Source organism: Bombus impatiens, unplaced genomic scaffold (genome assembly GCF_000188095.3).
Source record: "Bombus impatiens unplaced genomic scaffold, BIMP_2.2 scf_0135, whole genome shotgun sequence".
Classification (NCBI taxonomy): Eukaryota; Metazoa; Arthropoda; class Insecta; order Hymenoptera; family Apidae; genus Bombus; species Bombus impatiens.
In genome coordinates this window covers 1,564,722-1,585,509 of record NT_176554.1, presented here as the reverse complement: position 1 = coordinate 1,585,509, position 20,788 = coordinate 1,564,722, and the positions used below count along the sequence as shown (strand labels likewise).

At 37.0% G+C, this 20,788-nt stretch overlaps 2 protein-coding genes across 3 annotated transcripts in view; both read right to left on the bottom strand.

Moving 5' to 3' along the window:
* Positions 1-8,057, bottom strand: part of LOC100748598 (suppressor of lurcher protein 1) — a 531,082-nt gene extending 523,025 nt beyond the window's left edge. The window contains exon 1 of one of the 2 annotated variants that reach the window (XM_033319041.1): positions 7,286-8,057. In XM_033319041.1, coding sequence (XP_033174932.1) covers positions 7,286-7,288 — 3 coding nt within the window. In that variant the 5' untranslated portion in view covers positions 7,289-8,057. The remainder of the gene's footprint in view (positions 1-7,285) is intronic. The other variant, XM_003486834.4, reaches the window with a different exon arrangement.
* Positions 8,058-11,714: 3,657 nt separating this feature from the next.
* LOC100748477 lies at positions 11,715-13,654 on the bottom strand. The gene has a single exon (XM_003486833.4). The coding sequence runs from the start codon at positions 13,612-13,614 to the stop codon at positions 12,280-12,282; it is 1,335 nt and encodes a 444-aa protein (XP_003486881.1). The 5' UTR covers positions 13,615-13,654; the 3' UTR covers positions 11,715-12,279.
* Between the last annotated feature and the right edge of the window lie 7,134 nt (positions 13,655-20,788).

Genomic DNA, 20,788 nt, shown 5'->3' with positions numbered 1-20,788 from the left:
GCGAAATGGTTTTTTTTCCTGTTTTCTTCCACCAGATGGACGAACGATCGCGCTTTCGTCTTCATTTTCTTTTCCTTAACGCACTGTTCGTTTCTACCAGCTGGCAATTTGCAAATAGTCGTTTTCATAATAACACCTTGCACGGTCGACTATTAGCAAGTTATAATGTCTAAGCAATCATGGAATCTTCGCCGAACTTCTCTAGCGATGCCACGAATCAAGATAGCTTAAAGAGGTAATTTTATTTTTTATTTCCGCCATTTCTCGCCGCGATTTAATTAAATAGTCTTCCAGTTGAATTCAGGTTGCTTGTTTTCTTTCTTGAGTTTATCGTCCACCTTCGTCGTCACGGAAAATAATTCGATTTAAATGAAATTCTGAGTTTCGCAATAGCTTGGAGAAAACGTCGAAAATGTTATATATTTCTGTTGAAAATTTTTACGAGAAAATATCGATTCTTGAGGAATACGGATTTTAAACGCGAGAGAACATTTAGGTTTGCTTTGTAGCGAGCTATTCTTCCAAGATAAAAGTTCTGTCTACGAACCGTGTAATCAGACAGAAGAGTTTTTAATGGAAATTTTTTCTACAAGTTAGTTACCTCGTAACCACAGCCATTTCTGTATCTTGTTGGAATTACGTGTTTTCTTTCAAAAAGAATATACAACAGAGTTTCATTGTACTTGATAGCATGGTTGTGACATCGTCATCTTCAAAAATTGCACTGCAAATAAAAAGTTTCGCAACATTGTATGAGCGCAAACCACGAATAATTTATGGACAAATCATTTTTCTGTTTTATGTAGCAAAAAAAGTCATTGTCAAGAATGCTGGTGTTATCGATATTTCCTATAACGCAGTAAACTTTATTCCAATGATTTATCATCTTCGTAATGTTTGCCCGTAATGAGCAATAAAACTTGCTAACGCGTTATAAAGGTAATCCAACATTAAAAGTAATATTTCCAAATTGCAACGTTATAAGGCTAATTTGCCGCTTGGATAGAAGGGTCGATGTATAAAGCATAAGGGTGGTTTTCGGAGTTTCCCGATACTCTCACACACACACCATTATGAACCTAATTGCGCGACCGATCTCCACATGTACGACAGTTCGAGTACACTCTCAAAGGATCGAATCCCTTGACGATAGCACCAAACAACGGAACTTCGGACACTCGCTTGTACGGAATGTATACTTGTGAAACTCAAAATATCTCGCGCGTTGACGCATAATAATGCGACTCTCGTCTCGTTCTTAACTTCTTCCGAACGCGTAATCAGTTTTTCTTTTAAATTATGCTTTAAGAATTTCTCATATCATTGAACGGAAAGAAGATGTTTGCCTTTTTTTGACATGCTAATCGCCTTTATAAAAAAAATTAATAATTCCCTTTGCCTCGCTTGTCATGAATTAACAAAGCGTTATAAAGCAACGATCGATCGATGATTTGGCTCGACCAAACACCGTCGATTCTTTCGTTTGCAATATTTCATGACTTCGCAGCGAACAGTTGCCGGCTGACTTTTAACTTCAAACGATGCACTCGTTGCGCCTCTATAACTTAGCGTGAACCAAAATTTACGTTTCAGTGGCAGCATTATTTATCGGGCGATCGAAGCCAAGCGTACTACACACAGACCGAGGTTTATGACTTCTTCTCTGCCATACGAACCGTTCGAATTGCTAAGAAAACGTATACCTCTACCATTCGTACTTGTATGTTGCAACACGTGCGGTCATCGTAAACGCACGTTGCTGCAAACGTTTCAGGCATGCATATCGAACCGATTTGCACGACACGTTGACACGCGTATTTGATTTGCATATTTTTGGATGCTAATATGCAGACGCGTTTAACCGTAAAAGAGAATGTAACGCTTTCACAGAAACGTCAAATTGACTTTGAAAAGATATTTTCTATCGATTTATTTGACTTTCTCAACCAAAATTATATAAATCGACCGTAAAAGGAAGATATATGAATGCGCGACAATGTGTACTAGTTATCTTATTTCATAATTCACGAATATTGGATATTTTTATAATTCACGAATTATAGAATTTATTATCTATTCACTTTTGCAAGTTGTATTAATAATTGAATTTATCAAGTTACGCTAATATTTACAGACGAAGGATGTCCTTATAGGCGTCAAGTAGAGAGAAAACTCCGACCAAGAAATTATTTTAAGATTCAACTATTCTCCATCTTTCGCTTCGTTTCGAACAAATGAGAACAAACTAATAAGATAAAATAGAAAAAATTTACGAACGACCGCCATTCGTTAATTTACATTGGCGTAATATCGGGGACAAAGTTGGGCAATTTCCAGGCGAATTAAATCGCCGATATCCGTATTCGCTCTAATTAAAATATTGGAACGCGCGAGAATGATTAAACTAATATCTCACGGGTTCGACTGCTAACCGGCTAACGCAATTTAAATACCAAAAACGCGCTTTGACGCTATTAGTTTACAAACCCCATTTATCTCGAACGCCGCGTGCACACGAGGGGCTGCAACGTGTGTATTGAGCACATCACGCGGTGTACCGGTGCATATGAGATATCAAAGTAAATTGACACAGCTTTACTTGACAACCAGCTAAAATTGCTAAACACTTTCTACGCGTTTAGCCATGCGCCTGTATAAACAACCGAATATATTTACATTGCAGAATAAGTTCTCCCGCAGGATCTCTCCATTCCTGAAACGACGAGTGCCTCTACAAAATAGAATGGAACAGAACTACGCGACATTGTCTGCACGATGCCCCCGAAACATGTCTGTAATCATACATATTTTACGCGTACATCGAAGCAGTATTACGTTCACATCGTTAAATAATAAATAAAGTTGATTAATAGCACTCTGTGGCGTTACCGTTAAAGCGTAACTCGGCTCTGTAATGTTCAACACGTTGACTGTTGCGTGAATTTTATATAGCCGCGATAGGTTGAAATATACAACGCCATAACATTTAATTTTTGCAAAATGTTATATCGTATTTGCGCGTATTTTTCTCTGACAATGTCATTTAAATCATTCGCATCGTTGACGAATTTTTAGCCCATGAAATATATCTCGTTTTAATCATCCTAAAAAACGTAGTAAAAACATCGCGGTCATCGATGATCACCGTGGCAGTCAGCGTGTTAATACGTGTAACGCTTTACCATTCAAATTTAATTTTAACCAGTAAAAATTCATTCCCACGGAAAACGCTCGTACAATGTCTCGTTAACACAACTTTATTAATTAGTCGTCGTCACAGGGAGACATCACGTTCTTCCATTCACAGTTTCGTCGATATATTTGCATTTAACGAAGAATATCGGTTCAAAGCGGCAATGAAACGCGCGCAAAAATGGCAGATGACGTGCGACGAACACGGGAAATCAATTTCCAAGGCGTGAACGGGGACAACAATTCAAGAACTTTGTGCAACGAGTGCAACGCTTGTAAATGTACTTCGACAAGCGCGTGAATGGCGATTCTCGTCACGTGTGCGGGAACTCGCGCGCGCATCAAGCCGCGCACACTCCGATATCACGTAGGGGTGGCCTGCCGGTTACCGAATAAATCATTGCCCGTGAAAAATATCCCTGGACCCTTGGGTAAACGACGGAACGACGGCCTTTTGTCGCGAAACCGCGAAACTTTCCAATTGAAAGTCGAACCAGATGCAACATCGTCCTCCCTTTTCTTCCGCTTCTTCTCCTCTTACTCGACATTCTCGCGAAATCACTTTTTATGCATGAACCGAAAGATCGAGACGAAGATTAATTTTCAAATGACAAAACGAACATCGGAAACGGTGAAAAATTGAACAACTTTTTAATTAGTTCTCTACCGAAATGTAATTAACCCTGCTGCATTCTGCCTGTCATTTACGACCCAACTGTATTTTTCTAACGCTAGAAGATACTCCAGGTTTGAACAAAGTATCCAAAAATTCTATTTGACGGACAATTTTACGTTGAACGCTTCGAGAAGTTCAAAACCTTTTTCGTTTGCCAACATGAGAGCAAGATTGAAACATAGAAATTCGAGAACCGTAACAGAATTAATCATCGATTTGACACGTTTGAATATAAGTGTATTAGCTGTGACGAGTTTTATCGCCATTGTATCGAGTGCGATTGGACATCTGTAAGAAAACTACAATTCCATAAACGAGGGAGGGTTACGAAGCCATCTGTGCTGATTATGGTTGACGAGGGAACTGAACTTTCAGCTTAATGTTTGTCCTACGCGAGAAATACCCGATCGTGTAGAAAAAAAATCGCGAGAACACGTCTATCGAGCGTCTGTTTGAGAATATAAAACTGGATATGTTATTAAAGTCGAGAACTTTTATAAATCTTTAACGTCACGTCAAACGCGATTCACAGTTTACTGCGCTTTGGATAATGTAGTGTTGTAATTTCACACATGTGCATATACTCAACCGCCTTCGTTTCAAAGCTGTGCGTGCTATTGGTTGTAAGTACGCATTCTGATAACTAAATTGCCTCGTACGAGACCTTACCTCTTGCCACGCGACGAAGTAAACATTGCGACCACTTTAAAGTGATCGTACGTGCAGACTTTTGCCGCATGCAGGCAAATTTCTATATACCACGTATTCTAATCTACTCGATGCTCTAGTCGATAGAGTCCAGTTCAAATTTTCGCTGGATCTACAATTTGCTGCATGATAAATTATTAGATCAATTTATTTCACAGAATTTATAAGAAAAATGTGCACTGCGATAGTAGTAATTACACAAAGGCAGTGGAATAAATTCAAGCGCAAAGTAAAACAGAGACTAATTAAATGAAAAAGATATATGTGTATGTATGTAATAGATAGAATTCCTTTGAAGCAGTTAAATTAAATTCCCTTGTACAAAAGCAAATAATGGAACAATAAGAACGTTCGAACATTAAGATCTGGCTGCATATTGCTAATTATATCCATTATGCGTATGCTAATTCTGTACACATATCCATATACGTGTAGAGAATACAAAAATGTCTTTTTTCAGTTTATGTAATATCTATACAGGTATATTAAATTACTCAGAGAAACAAGAAGGTATAGAAACGAGCGACAGGCTTGGTTCATTTAAAATGGCTAATGTATACAATTGATTTTGCATCAGCGAGATACGTCGATTAATGTCAATGTAAGCGATATTTAAGCTAATTGCTGAACCAGCCAAACCAGTCCTCGGTCAATGCTCAGAGCATCGTTCTTCCATTATGCAGTTAGTATAAAGCAATTAAATTAAACAGTTGATACGATCGATCCAGATTGTTCAGGTGTCAGGTTATCGATGTGCATGACGCAAAGTGGGATAATATACATATAGAGTAAAATCGTGGGTGCCATTGTGTCTGACCTGGGGCAAACATATACTCAGGTATGTATGTAAATTGCGCACCTCGACACATGCCGTTAATGGCTGATTGTCTCCTTTTCTATTCTACACTTTCACAGAAACGACGAGCCGACGCTTTCGATAGAAAAAATCGACGCATTCGCAAAAACTTTAAACCGAACATAAACTAAATGCTAAAGTAAATCGGTAAAAAAAAACTGTTCGTATGCTATTTTTTGCCTTGGGCGCACGAGATATTCGCGTACTATATAATCCCATAAATTGATCGAATTTTAATAACGAATACTTCGATATTGTGCCAGGTAATATTAAAATGTTTCTGTTTTTGTTCCTACTTTGAAAGTTATAACAATACTATATTTTCCGTTACACGCGAATTCAACATTTTTATATATATTTTTTACGCCGTTTCCGATAATACATGTCTGAATTAGAAGCATTATTTTAATGCATTCGAAAAATACTATAAACCTTCCGTTATACGAAACTTTGTAAAAACGTTCCAAAATGTGTTACTGTATTATTTAACGCCTCGAGTTCATATCACGAGTCTGGCTCGTCATCGTAATACCTACAATGTAGAAAAATAATGGTAATATCGTTGTGTACAAAGTATACAATGACGAGATAATCCGAATTAAATGGTACATCAAGGGGTTAAAGACTATAAATTGTAACGTTAAATAACTGCATCTTTGAATTTGGTGCCTTAAATGAATTTGCTGTGTATAATGAAATCCCATTATTTATACATAAACGTTGAAATACCTTAAATCAATTTACTCGTGGTAATGTCGAAGAACAATGTAATAACGAAAACAAGTCGTAATTTACGCTACTCTTTATTAACGATCATTTGCATGCCATTACTACGTTCAATGCTTCGTAACACGGAGAGTTCTTGAAAAAAAGTTACATACCTTTGTGACGATTTCGTATTTTAACTAACGTAAGTATAATTTATAGTTATACGTAATAAGAAATATCGTTTCTTTCAACCGAGATGTTTATTATACTATCGTTTCTCAAATTTAAACAAAAATGTAAAGACACTGTTCAAATAACGAAATTTGAAACGAAGTTATATTTTATGCCAACATAATGAACCAAAGTGACGAAATTACATTTATAAATAAAATGATTCTTTTTTGAAAAGGTTAATTAAACAAACTGTAACCCTCCTCCGCAACACATACGCGTCATTGCGAAAGATGAATGTATTTGGAAGCAATTTCAAGTAAAATCACCGTTATTTCGTGATTTTATTTCCAATGATAAAAGGAAAATCCCATAAAAGAATGACGCGTCATACCGGTGAAACATTAATCTGGAAAGTCGATGTTATAGCCGACGAGTTTACTATGAAACGATGCAGACAAAACCGAAACTCGGACATTGAAGTACTATCCGTTATCAAAAAGAAAAAAACGAAACTGAAAACGAGAAGAGGTACACGCGAACCAATGGTCAAACGTTGCTTTAAGCCATTTGACTGCGATATTTTACACGGTTTACGCACGACAGTACAAAGAAATGTAAACATCGCAACCGCATACAATTCAACGAAGCATGTATATTTGGACGGCCGCAACAACTCACGAGGACTCGCACACGCAATGTGAAGTTTGTTGCAATTTTTTATTCGTACAGAAGTGTCTCGTGGAAACAACAATGACACGCGAAATGGTCCTGAAAACGAACACAAACAGTACTCTACCACCGTACTAGGTATGCAATGCTACACTTCCTGAAAGATTTATGCCCGCTCCATGTGCGATTTCAGCATTTCCAGCCAGTTGCAGGGTCCAGTGAATTGCGTCTAACCAAACTATCGATAGACGAACCCGGGTTTGAATCGAGGAATCCAGCGAATAAAAATTCAGCGCACTTACCATTACGTTAAAGATGCGACGTCCCTCATGCTTCGGCGCCCGATACAAGCATTCCTTCACAGCCGGGCGACGTCTCCGCTGAATACACGACAGCCTGCACTTTGCACCAATTCATACTAAACGCACTTTCCCGAATTGCTCCCTTCACACACCGTTCATCAGAATTCCTTCGAGTACACTGACTAGGCACTCTACGACAAATCGGCAACAAACCGGCAGTGAGACTGTAAATCTTGAACACGATCGAAACAGGGATTCAAACGCTCGCTCGAATACATTCGACCGAATAGACCTCTACGCACTCGCTCAATCGCCACGTTTCAATTGCCTTCTATGCTCGTAGAAAGTAGGAAAATTACAGCAAAGAACGAACAGAGATACACTCGCCATGGACACAAACGGACACTATTTTATTCTTTACTACATCGACTCGTTTAGGACGAACAACAGTCAAACGTAGAAAAGGATCGTCGTGACAGTTGTAACGATTCGTACGACACGTTGCCCTGTCATGTTCGCGGCATGATCGCGGGAACCATCGACAAGCGATAAGACATCCGCAAAATGATCGCACGATCGCTGGGATTTACACTTCGTATCTACGCGAAGCGACGGCAACGACACAAAACTCGCGATGAGATCGGACGTTTCCGCGAACGTGACTTGTTTTCGGACAACAAAACGTGACGGAGCCACGCGAAACGGGGTGGTTAGAGATAACAGGGTGTAACGCACACGACTCTCCAGCGGCAGTTGACGCGACACTAGAGAAAATCCGAGTCCGCTTGCCGCCACCGGATGCCAGACGCCGGACGCCTGCGCCCTTTGCCACCGCCTCCACGAGCCACGAGATTTCGTGCAATCGACGCAACGCGCCAGTTTAGCTCACGATCATTTCGCAAACGGATGTACCGCCGACCCGTCGAATATCATTAGCTTCTTTGTTTTCCGCCGTAACATCCCCGACAATCGATAGAATTTTACGTCAAGGTTACAAAGGCATTACATCGAGATTGCAATTCAGACTTTTTCCATACGATCCAAACAAGGAATTTCGGTCTTTCGAGCTCACTTCAAATACTTTTCTCGTCGTATTATCGATGCGATATTCCTTAACGCTTGAAACTGTTTCGGATCTGCCCTCAAGACGCAGACCACAACATCTACGAAACATCGATCACGACCAAATACAACGTAAACACGATTTTAGTCGTAAAAACCAATAACATAACAATCGAGAAGAAGCAAAATAGAAGACAGAAACAAACTATCAATATAGTTCGTAACTATTAAACTTTGTCAACAAAAAGAAATTGCCGATATTCACTGAAAATTAGAAAATAAGTTAATTGAAAATTTTGAAATAGCGCCGCATATTTTTTCTGATACTTTATCGTAGCTTCTAAAGAGACGAACAAGATTAGGTGACTTTGTACCTCAAAAATGAAATAAAAATTTGTAAAACGTAGCTACATCATACATCGAATTATTTCTGGTGAACATTCTCATTTACACATCTCGTATATACCATATCTACTTGAAACGAATCTGCGTTAAACGAATAAAGTGGTTCACTGTAACCACGATTGATTAAAACGGTCTTCGAATGAATTTTTTCGAAATTCTATAGCTAACGAGCTCTTCCATAGATACTGATAATATTCACAAAGTAGTATAATCGTGGGATTACGGTTAGATGCAGGCTCTTGGTAACGAGCATGGGTTAGTCAGGTCGAGTTCGGCACAGATGCAGATAATGGAATCGTAATGCTATCGGCTGATCGATGATAATTCTACATCGTTCAATGGAAAGCTTGTGGTCTGTGAAGTATAATGAGCACACGAGAAATAGTAAGCTTCTGTGATTAACAAGCTTGGCACAACGTTTCTCTCGATGCAATGGTAATTTTGCACTGATCGCTTGGAATCGTATGACCCGCAAGATAATTCTACTATAGTGACAACTATTTCTCGGAATTATTGCGATGCAGCGTTAATACTACATATATCAGTGCTTTACAATACATTTCAAATAATATCTGGGACCCTTCTTACACGGTGGATACGTACACTGCACAAAACAGCCGTAAAAAAGGTCGTGAAACAATTGATTTGTATTATATTCTCTATTATATCGCTATATATCGAGATATATAAAAATCAAAGTTCGTCGCTCGACCATTACGATGACATCTATTTCGTTTTTTCCTTTAATAATTGTCTAACAAGCCATACAAGTTTTCAGATCCCTTTGAACTCGTGAAGAACGTTCCAGATTAATAACATTTGCGGTAAACAAAACGCGTTAAAAACATTGCATAACTGTAACCAAAACGTGTTAAATAGACCGTGTAAAAAGAAACCGTGTAAAAGTAAATCGTGCAAGAAAGGTACTGTATAAAAAAAGTCCCAGGTGTATTTATAGTTACGAACATATTAATTAATGGAAGAGCTATTTATATGCGTCTACGTGTATCTCTTTTTCTACGAAAATTTAATAATATTATGGAATAAAGTTTAACTAGTTATTTATGTTTAACTTTTTATAAATTTCGATATGTACTTCCAGATTTACCAGATTTAATTTCATTACAGAAATCAACATCTACGTGTATAGGGTTCCAAACTGCTGTTGCTTGGTAATGCAGCTGTTTTGAACAGGAGTAAACAAACTTCTTACTCGAACTAGTATTCTTGTTGGAAATTATACTAAATTACACTATCACACAAATTGGAAATTACACTGTTACAATATCACATTCAATCAGAAATTTCCTTATATTCTGTACTGTAACGCGGTAGCGTTACAATTTCATCCATTTCAGATAAAATCATGCTGACAGAACCTCGTAATTTGTACTCGTAAAACAATACTTGTAACAATGCCGTGCTCTCCGTAAAAAGATACAATCAATTTTTACCTAGTTTTCGTGAAATGAAAACATAAATTGTGAAACTCTGAACTGACCAAACTGATAAATTACTGTTAGTATGTAAACAGTATCTATTTCTACCGTATTTTAACGTAAAAACAACGCGTGGATTTTCGGAAATTCCGACCAACAGGAAACACATGTTACATTACGTAAAGGAGGAATTTTATAATTTGAATACTTCGTTAGTGTAAAATAATTTCGTGTTTGCACTGATGCAACGAAGGCTACATAATAAGCCAGTCACGTTCATCTCTCTGTTTATTGTGTATTCACAGTCGAGGAAGAGCTTACAAACTCCAACGCAATTTGGATGGAAAAAATCGAATATGTCAAATGTAGCAGTTGGTGAAAATAGAGGAATAGTTGAAAGGAAACAATGACAACGCGTTCATGCATTATTGTATTTACAATAGAATAGTATCAAGCCTGTCATTGATAGGTAGGGCAATTTACGTTTCACGGTTATGTCATTAGCCCGACATAAAAGCGATTACGGCTGCTTCGAATTGCCGGCAGTAAAACGAACTTCTGCTTTAATCTGACATAACATTACGGGCCATTGAATAGAACTGGGTGTTCCTCATTTCGCGAACGAGGAATATCGGCTGCTCGATTATTGCACAAGGATAAGTTTGTCAACAATTGAATGCCACCGTTCCCTCTTCCACATTGAAACATTTTTCAACATTCTGAAATGATCTTGATCCATGAAATGCTCGTAAGGTTGCACGAATTTAAATACGAGGAAACGAAGGGACAATACGAACAATTGATTACTAAAATGAAAAATAGTAGGTAACATACGAAATATTCATTTTCTTTAGTTAAAATACAGTAGTTAAGAAACAATAAAATTCATGTAATATAAAAAAAAATACGCTTGGTCTATCGTATATTTAAGTTCGAGTTTTCTCGGGATAGTATAAGTTGTAAATTTAAGGTATAAACTAAGAATCGTAAGAGTGCTGGGGAAGAGAGAAAGAAAGAGAGAGTGTGTAAGGAAGAGTGCATGCCTTGGTGACGTTAAAGCTAAATGAGTAAAAGAGTGGGAGAAGGGTGCGAGGGTCGAGGGTCAGCATTTTTTGACCTGTGAAGACAGACGTTGTGAGCCAAGTGTGAGAATAAGACGTACGACGATATTGTAGTCAGATTTTGCATTGGGTATTGCTTGTTAAAATAAAACTAAACTTCACTTCAGATAGAACATCCTTTCTTGTCCTTACTCTAGACTATTTAAGATACTACATTCATATTATTTCGAAGTACTTTCATACGATTACAAAAAAGGAATAAGGGTGCGCAGAAATGCTCCTTGTAAACATTATAGTTCCATCGAAGAAAAGTACGTAGATATCGAGACTTTATCGACAACGATCTAAAAAGGAATTCAAATATTCTATTAAATCGGGCAACTTCCATTTGAAGAATATTATCGTACATTTAATAATTAGAGTATATTTAAACTAGGCATACTGTGCGTAGAAAAATGTAAATATTCATTAAAACCGACTTTATTTTATTAGTACGATGCCATATTTTTCGACGTTCGCTGATACAAAAGACGATACAGCTCGTGGCAGCCATGAGCTGTATTGAGTCTGGAAGGAGTTAAGATTACGGCGAAAAGTTACTTTAAATATTAGAGGTTCCTATCTTTCCGCCTCTTGCAGGGTTTCTGCAAAGTTTATTACGACCCGTAATCCCTTTTCCCTTTTACGACAAAGTTCGCCTAACGGAGAACGATGACGTCGTTTAAGCCGGCAAAGCGTCGTATCACACAATGGTTTTGAGTAGAAAATTCGCTTTCTTAACGATTCTCCGTGTAACAAAGTTACGAGCCTACGCGCGTGGCCGCGTTAAATCCTTCGAATAAAATATTTGTACCATAACGTTGGATAACGAGAAGGCGAAATAGATCATTTCATCGGCAAATCGTAGAAACAATCTCTTTTCTGCTCTCATTTTAAAGCCACATTTTATCACAGACGATAATACAAGTACCAAACGACCAAGGTGCCAAAAAAACAACCAATGACCCGTGCTTTTCTTTCTCGTCCGCTAGCATTTGTCTGGATTAGCTGCCAAATACTCTCTAATTTCTTCTATTATCTCCGTAATACGCGGCTGATAGGATTTCATAATACGGCATTGATTTTTAACGAGATCGCTGCGTCGATCACCGTACACCACGTGCTCCAGTTGATCGGTAGATCCTATAAAATATTCTTCCACCGCTTGTCGCGTTAGTAGCATTACTTGCATGTTAGCGACCGCATATGCCAATGCCAGGCCTTGAATGTCCTTGCAGCTCTCAATGAATTGCGCGCGAGGTAAGCAATCCTCAACATCGAGACCCTCCGCGGCCAATTCTTTCTTCATGGTGTCACAGTAAACGTCGATAAGCGACTCGTTGCATCGACGTCTAGTAGCACGATCGGTCGACAACAGGAAACAGATCACAAAATCGATCGCTGGCGGAGAGTATCGCAGGAATTGGAAGTCTATCAGGTAACACCCGATCGTCTTACCGCTAGAGTCTTTCTTGAACATGATATTATTTGGCCATAGATCCCGGTGACACATCACGTTTCTGAATTTATTTGACGTCTTCAGCAATTCTGGTAACCTCCATACCCACTTGGTTATCCAATTCTTAATAAGAGTCGCCTCATCGTCTTTCAGCTTCTCGTTCATATCAACTATAGTGCATGCACCTTTGATGCACGAGGAGAGATACTTCTGCGCCGCCAAATCGGTCTCGATGAAAGCCACCTCCTCCAGGTACATGCCGTAAAGGTCAAAAATCGTTTGACCGGTACTACGGCGAAGCTTCTCGTCCAGGATCAAGGATCTCGAGTGTAAGAGCGAGATCGTCTTCGCTACCAGAATGCAGTGTTCATCGTCGAACGGCAGATATTTGTCCAGGTTAACGTATCCGTTTTGCCCGGCGTCCTCCAAAACTATTATAACGTTGTTCTTGCCAAAATAATAATCGGGCAACCATTTGGGTCCTTTTCCTGTGCCCATCTTCGGCACTATCTCACTATAGACAGCGATCTCCTTGTTGAACGTATTGCTGCGGACTAGAAAATCGTACTGTGGACTGGTAGTCGGTGGCGGTGTCTTCGCAAAGAATTTGAAATGCTTCGATTTGTCATCGATTTTCACCGTAACGGAGAGAGTATAGTACAAGCCCAAGAAACCATTTATCTCCCCTAAGTTATCCAAACTCCAGTGCAAAACGCGAAAGTTATTCGAGAGAAGTTTTCGCTCGACGATCTTATTGATGTCGGAGTCGGAAAGAAGAACGACTGGTTTCTCTTTGACGGAGCAGACCTGCGACTTGGTCGAGTCGGTCAAACAGCAAGACGAATCGGCGCTAATCGTTGCCATGTCGAGGGAGCACGTTGAGACTGTCGCGACGAAGGCAATACCAACATTTATATACGATCCCTGTTCGCGATTGTCGCTTTTGTGGGATCGTAAATAAGCATCTTGAAGCATTTGAGGGAACGCCGAGAAGTGATACTTTGACAAATACGGAGTCCGCTATCAGCGACACGATTAAGAGCCAGTTAAATCACAGGTGCCACCCGAGGAAGGAGCGAAGATGCGAGTAAACGATTCGATAAAACGTCGCCGCGACGAACAATCCGATTGTAATAATTTATACATTGTGTAAATTTGTCGGACATACCTTCTAGACGAGAGGAAACGAACTAAATGATTTATGCCTTTGCACGAAGAAACATAATAAGACTGCGATAGCGCGCTTGCACGAAGAACAACTGGTACGCTGAGGTTTTAGAAGCAGGAGTTTTGTGATTCCACAAAAATGCCGCAACCAACATAGTTTCACAGTCAAAAAACGAGATATGCACTCGCGAAACGAACTTTTCTCGCGTCGATTATGTGATTTAACGCATTTCTTTTGTCACACTTTTCGTTTAATTTAGCGCGGTTCTCTGGCAAATTACATCGAACTTCCTAGATAACGCTTAATCTGCACGGAACCTTACGATCATTATTTAATGCTTGAGAAAGTACTAAAATGACAGTTTGCATGACAGTAATTACGACGTAACTGAATGTTTCAGAACAAAGAAAGTTTGGCACGACATTATCGTTTGATTATTTTTTATGCAAATAAGATAGCAGATTATTTATAGAAGCTCAGATCCCTTATAATTAGTGGGATTACAATTCATTCATATCCAAACATGATATTTTCGAAATTCGTGATGCACGTGAGATCAAGAAAGTTCTATGGCTCACAATAAGTCGAAAATTATGAACCACGTTAGAGACATCGTTTTTAAGAAAATCGAATTTGGGTACGCGTTTATTCGCAAATATTATGGTATTTAAATTTTTCCTATTATAACTTATTCTTTGTATGTATAATTATTACATAACCATAGTTTGATTCATTTCATTAAACAAAATGTGTCAAAATAAAACGAACGTTTATTGGACGATGAAAGTAAAATTTTGACCGAACTGCGAGCTTTGGTTAAATCCTTTTTTGGAATTTTTACATACAAATTTATTAGAAAATTTCAAATGTTTGCATATGTCCTAAACGTCAACGTAAATTCCCAGGTTTTTGAATTTAATGGAAATCCAAAAAAAAGTATTTATTGTATACCGTTTTACCAAGCATATTTATCGAACGTTAACAAACAAATATGTTTTTCGAAAAAGTAACTTATAGCGATCTACAATGCATATACACCCGCATTCTGAAAAGAGAAACTTTTATACGTATAAAGTCAAAATGTCGCTGGCAATAAATGGATTATCGGTTGACAGATAGTTTCAAACTGTTTGACGATATCAAAAGACAGGAACGTACGATATCTTGCGAGTTATAAATTTTATACTTTTGCTACAAGTTGTCGTTTACAATTTCCGCGTGAAGATCACAGAACGCATATAGAAGTTACTTAATAAAGCCAATGCTTAAGTGCATTTCATGAGGCATAAACCGTGAATCAATATAAAGAAGATTTGAATAAATATTAGAAGAGAATAAAATGGAAATATCGACAAACGGAATATACTGAAACATAAAAAAATAAAAACGGAGAGATAATGTATATCAAATATATAGACTTTTATAATTATATCAATATTTAAATTAAGCAATTCTGCATCATCAAAATAAAGATGTAAATTCTAAGATGTAAGATGTAAATTCTAAACGAAAATTATTATCGATCGATTAAATATGATTTAATATGATATAAAATATAATGCTTATTAATTATTCGTTCATATTTGACGCTCTAAAAAGAAACTTGACGTATTTTACCGCGGTTTGTAAAATTGTTAGAAATTAATTTAAACTTGCATTTTTGCTCGAATCTCTTGGGTAGATGGAAAGCATACAACGACTGATTTCTTTTGGGAATGCCGATCCTTAAGGGGTTAATGTCGGATGCGCTTCTAGTAATTCCAGCGTACGAATATGCGATTCGCAAAAAAAAATACAATATAGTTTTATCTTACAGCGCAATAGCAGCAAATGGAAATAATCAAAATTTATGCAATGGACAATTTAGAGGAATATTATTTATAAGCGACGATATTTTACCAGTTTTATTTTCGTTTAAGATATTCAGGGGAATTTAATTGAGCAACATATGGAAACACTCAAAGTTGTTAAAAATTCAATGTTCACGTTTCAAAACAATCGTTAAATGATTAATTGAGGGACTTATATCAAGTATCGAGTGTTGAACGCGGTCCGTTTTTTTTTTCACCCGTTAATAAAATTCAATTTATCGGTGACCGATCACTTGAATTTTTAGCAAGCGAAATATAACGTTTAAGCGAGGGATAAAAAACGTAAAGCGAGGAACGCGACGAATATTCTCTTCTGTTCAAGAGCAAAAGAGAAAGGGCGGGAAACGAAGAAACGAAAAGACGAAGGGAGAAAGAGAAAGCGTTGAAGTCCATGGGGCACTATAAAACAATTCCAAAGAAACTTCTCTTCAGGACTCTAGTAGTTGGTGAAATTTATTTGCGTTCGGAATACATCTAACTTCTTAGGAGAGCAACGTATTAATGAGGTCACACTCTAGATAACCCTTTCGGCTTCGTTACTTTACGTTACCAAAGGCAATTCGATTAAGCGTATTGCGGAGCTACGAAGGGTAGTGAACTTGCTAATATTGCCCTATGTACACGCTGCCATAATTATTGCTGATTGAGTTTTCGCTTGAGACGTTCACCTATAATTCCAGGTCGCAGTCGTTTTAATCGCTTCTCGATCGTATCGAAATGAAAAAAAGATAATTATTCAGTCCCTTTAAATTAATCAGATAATTAAATCGTCATAACCCTGCAAGCTAAGGCCCTTAAGGAATATCATTATATAGTGAAATTATATTTTTTTCAATTTTCAAGTATCTTTTAATAATTGAAACCTCTTTGAAAAACTAACTTCGCAAATAGAAGCAGTTATTAATGGATCATACACTCTCAACAGTCTCGACCAATTCGCCGTACAAAATGAACAAATCAAATCGTAACTAACAAATACTCGATTGAAAGTGAAATAAAATCATCAAATCAAAAACCATGGAGAATTTTGTTTGACTATCAAACATAACACAGATGCGCATCGATGACAAAATCATGCAGTCGATGGACATTACCGATGAATTTAGACCGGTGAAGCGTGACTTTTTCAAGTAATAGATTCACTTCATCGCAACTTCGTTCAACTGCTATTATACAACAAATTTTCTAGCCGAGATGACTTTTTAATTGCCCGTTTGGTCACATAACAGCAACGAACGTATAGCAGCAGGCCAACAGGCAACTGCCAGTTATCGCGAGCTACTCTCCATCTTTTTTGTTCTGCTCTTCCGTGACGAAGTACACGGGAATGGGTCGAAACAGAATTCTGATTAATTGACGTGGCTTTAATTAAACTTTTAATTAACGAGCCCAAAACAAAGAATTGAAAATAAGCGTTAGCCTGTCCCTGACCTCGGACGATTAACTAGAAACAATAGGGAAGTCTTTTCGGACTACGATGAATACCGGTGGCCACGTTTATGCGCATAAATTTGCACAAAATCTTCTTCGATTAGCGGCCAACGTTTTACCCGTCACGCGAACTTTCGCCGCCCGCTTTAAATTCGTGTCATTGACATGGATATTCTGCGAATAACAATAATGAAACAAAATGTCAGAAAAATTCAATCACCGACGCTACGTACAACGGAAAATGCGTAAATATTATATGTATTCTTGAAAGTTGATATTTATTTTTAAATTGAATGTAGTATTTTCATATATTTGATACAGACAGCGAATGTGATTCTTGTCCCAACGGTCTATTTTATTCGATTGAATAAAACTTCCTTTTGGAGAAAAGTTCAATTTTATATTAATTTCGCAGAAATAGAACTGCAAAATTGCCAAATGAATTTCGTTTCCACAGTTTGTGTTTTTGTTAAAATTACTTTCACGGAATAATAACGCGATAGGGAAGTACAACTACAGTACAAAAGTGTTTCGTATCAATAATTCTATTTTAGCTTTCAATTTACACATACGTACTATATGTATGAAGAATAATGTGAATTATAGTTCCTTACTTCAGGCGCTTTAAGTGTTGCAAATATCGTAGTCTACGGTAGACGAGGCATCAAAAGTGACGTCAATAAATTACCCGGGCTTTTTATTCGAGACAGTCGTACAAGGACAATACTTGACATAGAACGTGAGATTCGAAACAGTCAACAGCAGAATCTGTGGCCATCGATCGATGAATTCATCATAAATATACTGCACACATCCAATCGCCAGGGTATGTGTGTTCTAGGTTACATAAAGCCTGGTCGATTCGTTTCGATACTTTCTATACCGGCCTTTGAGTTTCAGCGATCTCTCGATACCTTGCATAAAACTTGAATCCAACTTGGTATAGCGAGATACGGAGGTATATATCCGATGTCTGCACCGTGTCTACATAAGTGCACGTACCTCTTTTCATGGTGTTTCTATCCTCATATCCGGAAATAGCAATCCCAGTATCGAGCAACTTTCCAGGACATGGCAGTAAAAACAGAAATATGTATATATGAAGACATAAGGCAGAATATCTTTGAACTGTCAAAAATTGCTTATAACGTGAGAAAATCGCGAGAAATTTTAGATTTTAAAGTATCACGATGATCGGATGACATGTACTACTCACGAAAATGTTCTAATATACTAATTTCTCGCTACATGTATGTATGCGATAAATGTCCTGTAACTTCTACATATATATATTTTCAATGATTCATTGATTATAAATTTTCCCATTATAATCCCGATGGTCGAGTCTCGTTACAATGCTAACGAAATTTAAAAAAAATTTCTTACAATGCACAGAGCGCATTCGTAAAAGAATTCTGTGGTAAGTGTTCGAGTACTTTCGTGGCCACTGTATTCGTGATCCTTCGGATTTCGGCTGTGATTTTATTAATATGTACGACTACGCTTTGTTCCGAGGTTCCGTGAAGCTGAAAAATTGTCAAGTCTGCCTGCAAAAGTGAATGTTCACGGAACAAAGCGGAAAATATCATTTAGAGAAATATCTAAGGCAATTCCTTATAACAGATCGTGCGCTTAAAATCGAAATTACACTCTCGTAACGAACATTTTGGCTGATTCGTAATACCGGAACCGTCCATCTCCAAAGCGGAAATTACGTTCGCGAAACGAAATTGCGATCAGCATGGATCGTCTGATTCGAATTTTCTACACATGACGGAAATATTCGCCTTCCAGTGTTTCTTAGAGATTAATGTTTAAAGCATTGTTTACGCTAACTAATTAAACATAGTATCATTGAAAGATGTGGTAATTAATGAATCTTTTGTGACAAGTTTATAAAGTGGAAATTGTAATTACAATTAGGAAGTATAGAATTCTGGGTATACTCGGTGGAAGTTCGAAGCTGGTACTAGTTTAAGTTCGGTATAGAAGCAAGCTCTATATGCGTACCTACAACAGTTCCATGTTCGCCATCTCTTTCAACGATCTGTCCGACAACGTAGACTCCTATCCAAATCTGTACTCCATTCGAATACATCGTAACAGAAAAAGAAATATCAGAGGATTAACAGAAAATGCCTATACTACTAGATTACTGATCGGAAATAACTGGTAAAAGTGACCAGTAGATAAAAAATTACAATTTTATAAAGAATTATTTTTATACATACATACATGTACGAAAAATAGTAGAAAAATTATGAATTTACATTTTTTTTATAAATAATCGTATCGACAAAAATCTCGAAGGAAAAGAAACCATCTTACATGTATACATATATTTTGTATTATTAAATGCTACGAATTCAAAATTGAGCAGTTGCACTTCGTTTTTATACGAGGAAAATTTTTTAAATTATATAAAAATTGTTTAATCTGCAGTATAATAAGAAAATTTGTTCCAAACCGAATAAAGCAGAACCATTCTAAAGATACGATGTAATTTATTAATTTAAAATGTAATTTTTTTCAGAGATAGAAATGAATGGACGTATATGGTAATCTTTGCTTCTTATTATCTCTGTATAGTTCTTTCAAGCTTCCAAAATCTCTTAAAAAATACATTTTATTAAAATACTGTTATTCAATTCAAGAATAATTTTATATCTTGTACATTTTATTCGTGAAGTTTTCACCCCATTTTTTTCCCAATATCAATTCTCTCACAAATACATTTAGCAGCAGTTTTACTCTTTAAATCATAAACGTATACAGATAATTATATTATCCTTTCCTGAGAAAGAAATTAAAACAAAGAACAAAATACATACACATCAAATATACCAAATACAATATAAATTACACGTTAATGGAGATCATGTAACATTAACCACGTGTATATATTCTTATTCTTAGCACTTTGATCTTTTTAAGATTAATATCCCTATTGTTCGTACATGCACCACTTTCCAATAACAAATTTGGCTTCATACGTCGTGCAGAATCACCCAATTTTCATCCTGTCTGTCACAGAAAAAAATTTCTGGGAAACCAGATTTTAAACATTTACGTTGCTAAAAATGATGGTAACCTCGTAGAAGAATTCTTCACGGAAAGCAAGCAATTTTAAATTTGAACGATGCAATATTGATCCCCGGTAGTAGATGAATACGTGAAAAGTGTTGAATTTGTGCTTCGCTGAATATGTGAAAATTACCAGTCAAACTCCTTATAAATTATTATATGTCACTCATAAAGAATTGAAAAAGGTATGTAAGTCGATTAATGATTACTGAATTTACTTTCAAGCATGGATTTTGCCGTGAATATGATTTAATACAGAATGTCAAGAGTAATAATCGGCTGAAACATGAATATACAGATAATTCAGTCATACATGTTATTTTCTTTTAAGTACATAACTAAATGATAAACTCCCTCGTATGCCGCTTTATTCAGTTAAATGGAAAAGCTTCATAAAACAATTTTTCATACTTAATTATAAGAAACATAAGCAAAAAGTTAAATTATATAAAGAGGTTGATTCAAGAACTCTATTACTAAATAT

Coding starts and splice junctions, on each gene's coding strand:
- LOC100748477 (XM_003486833.4), bottom strand. CDS start 13,614: ATGGCAACGATTAGCGCCGATTCGTCTTGCTGTTTGACCGACTCGACC.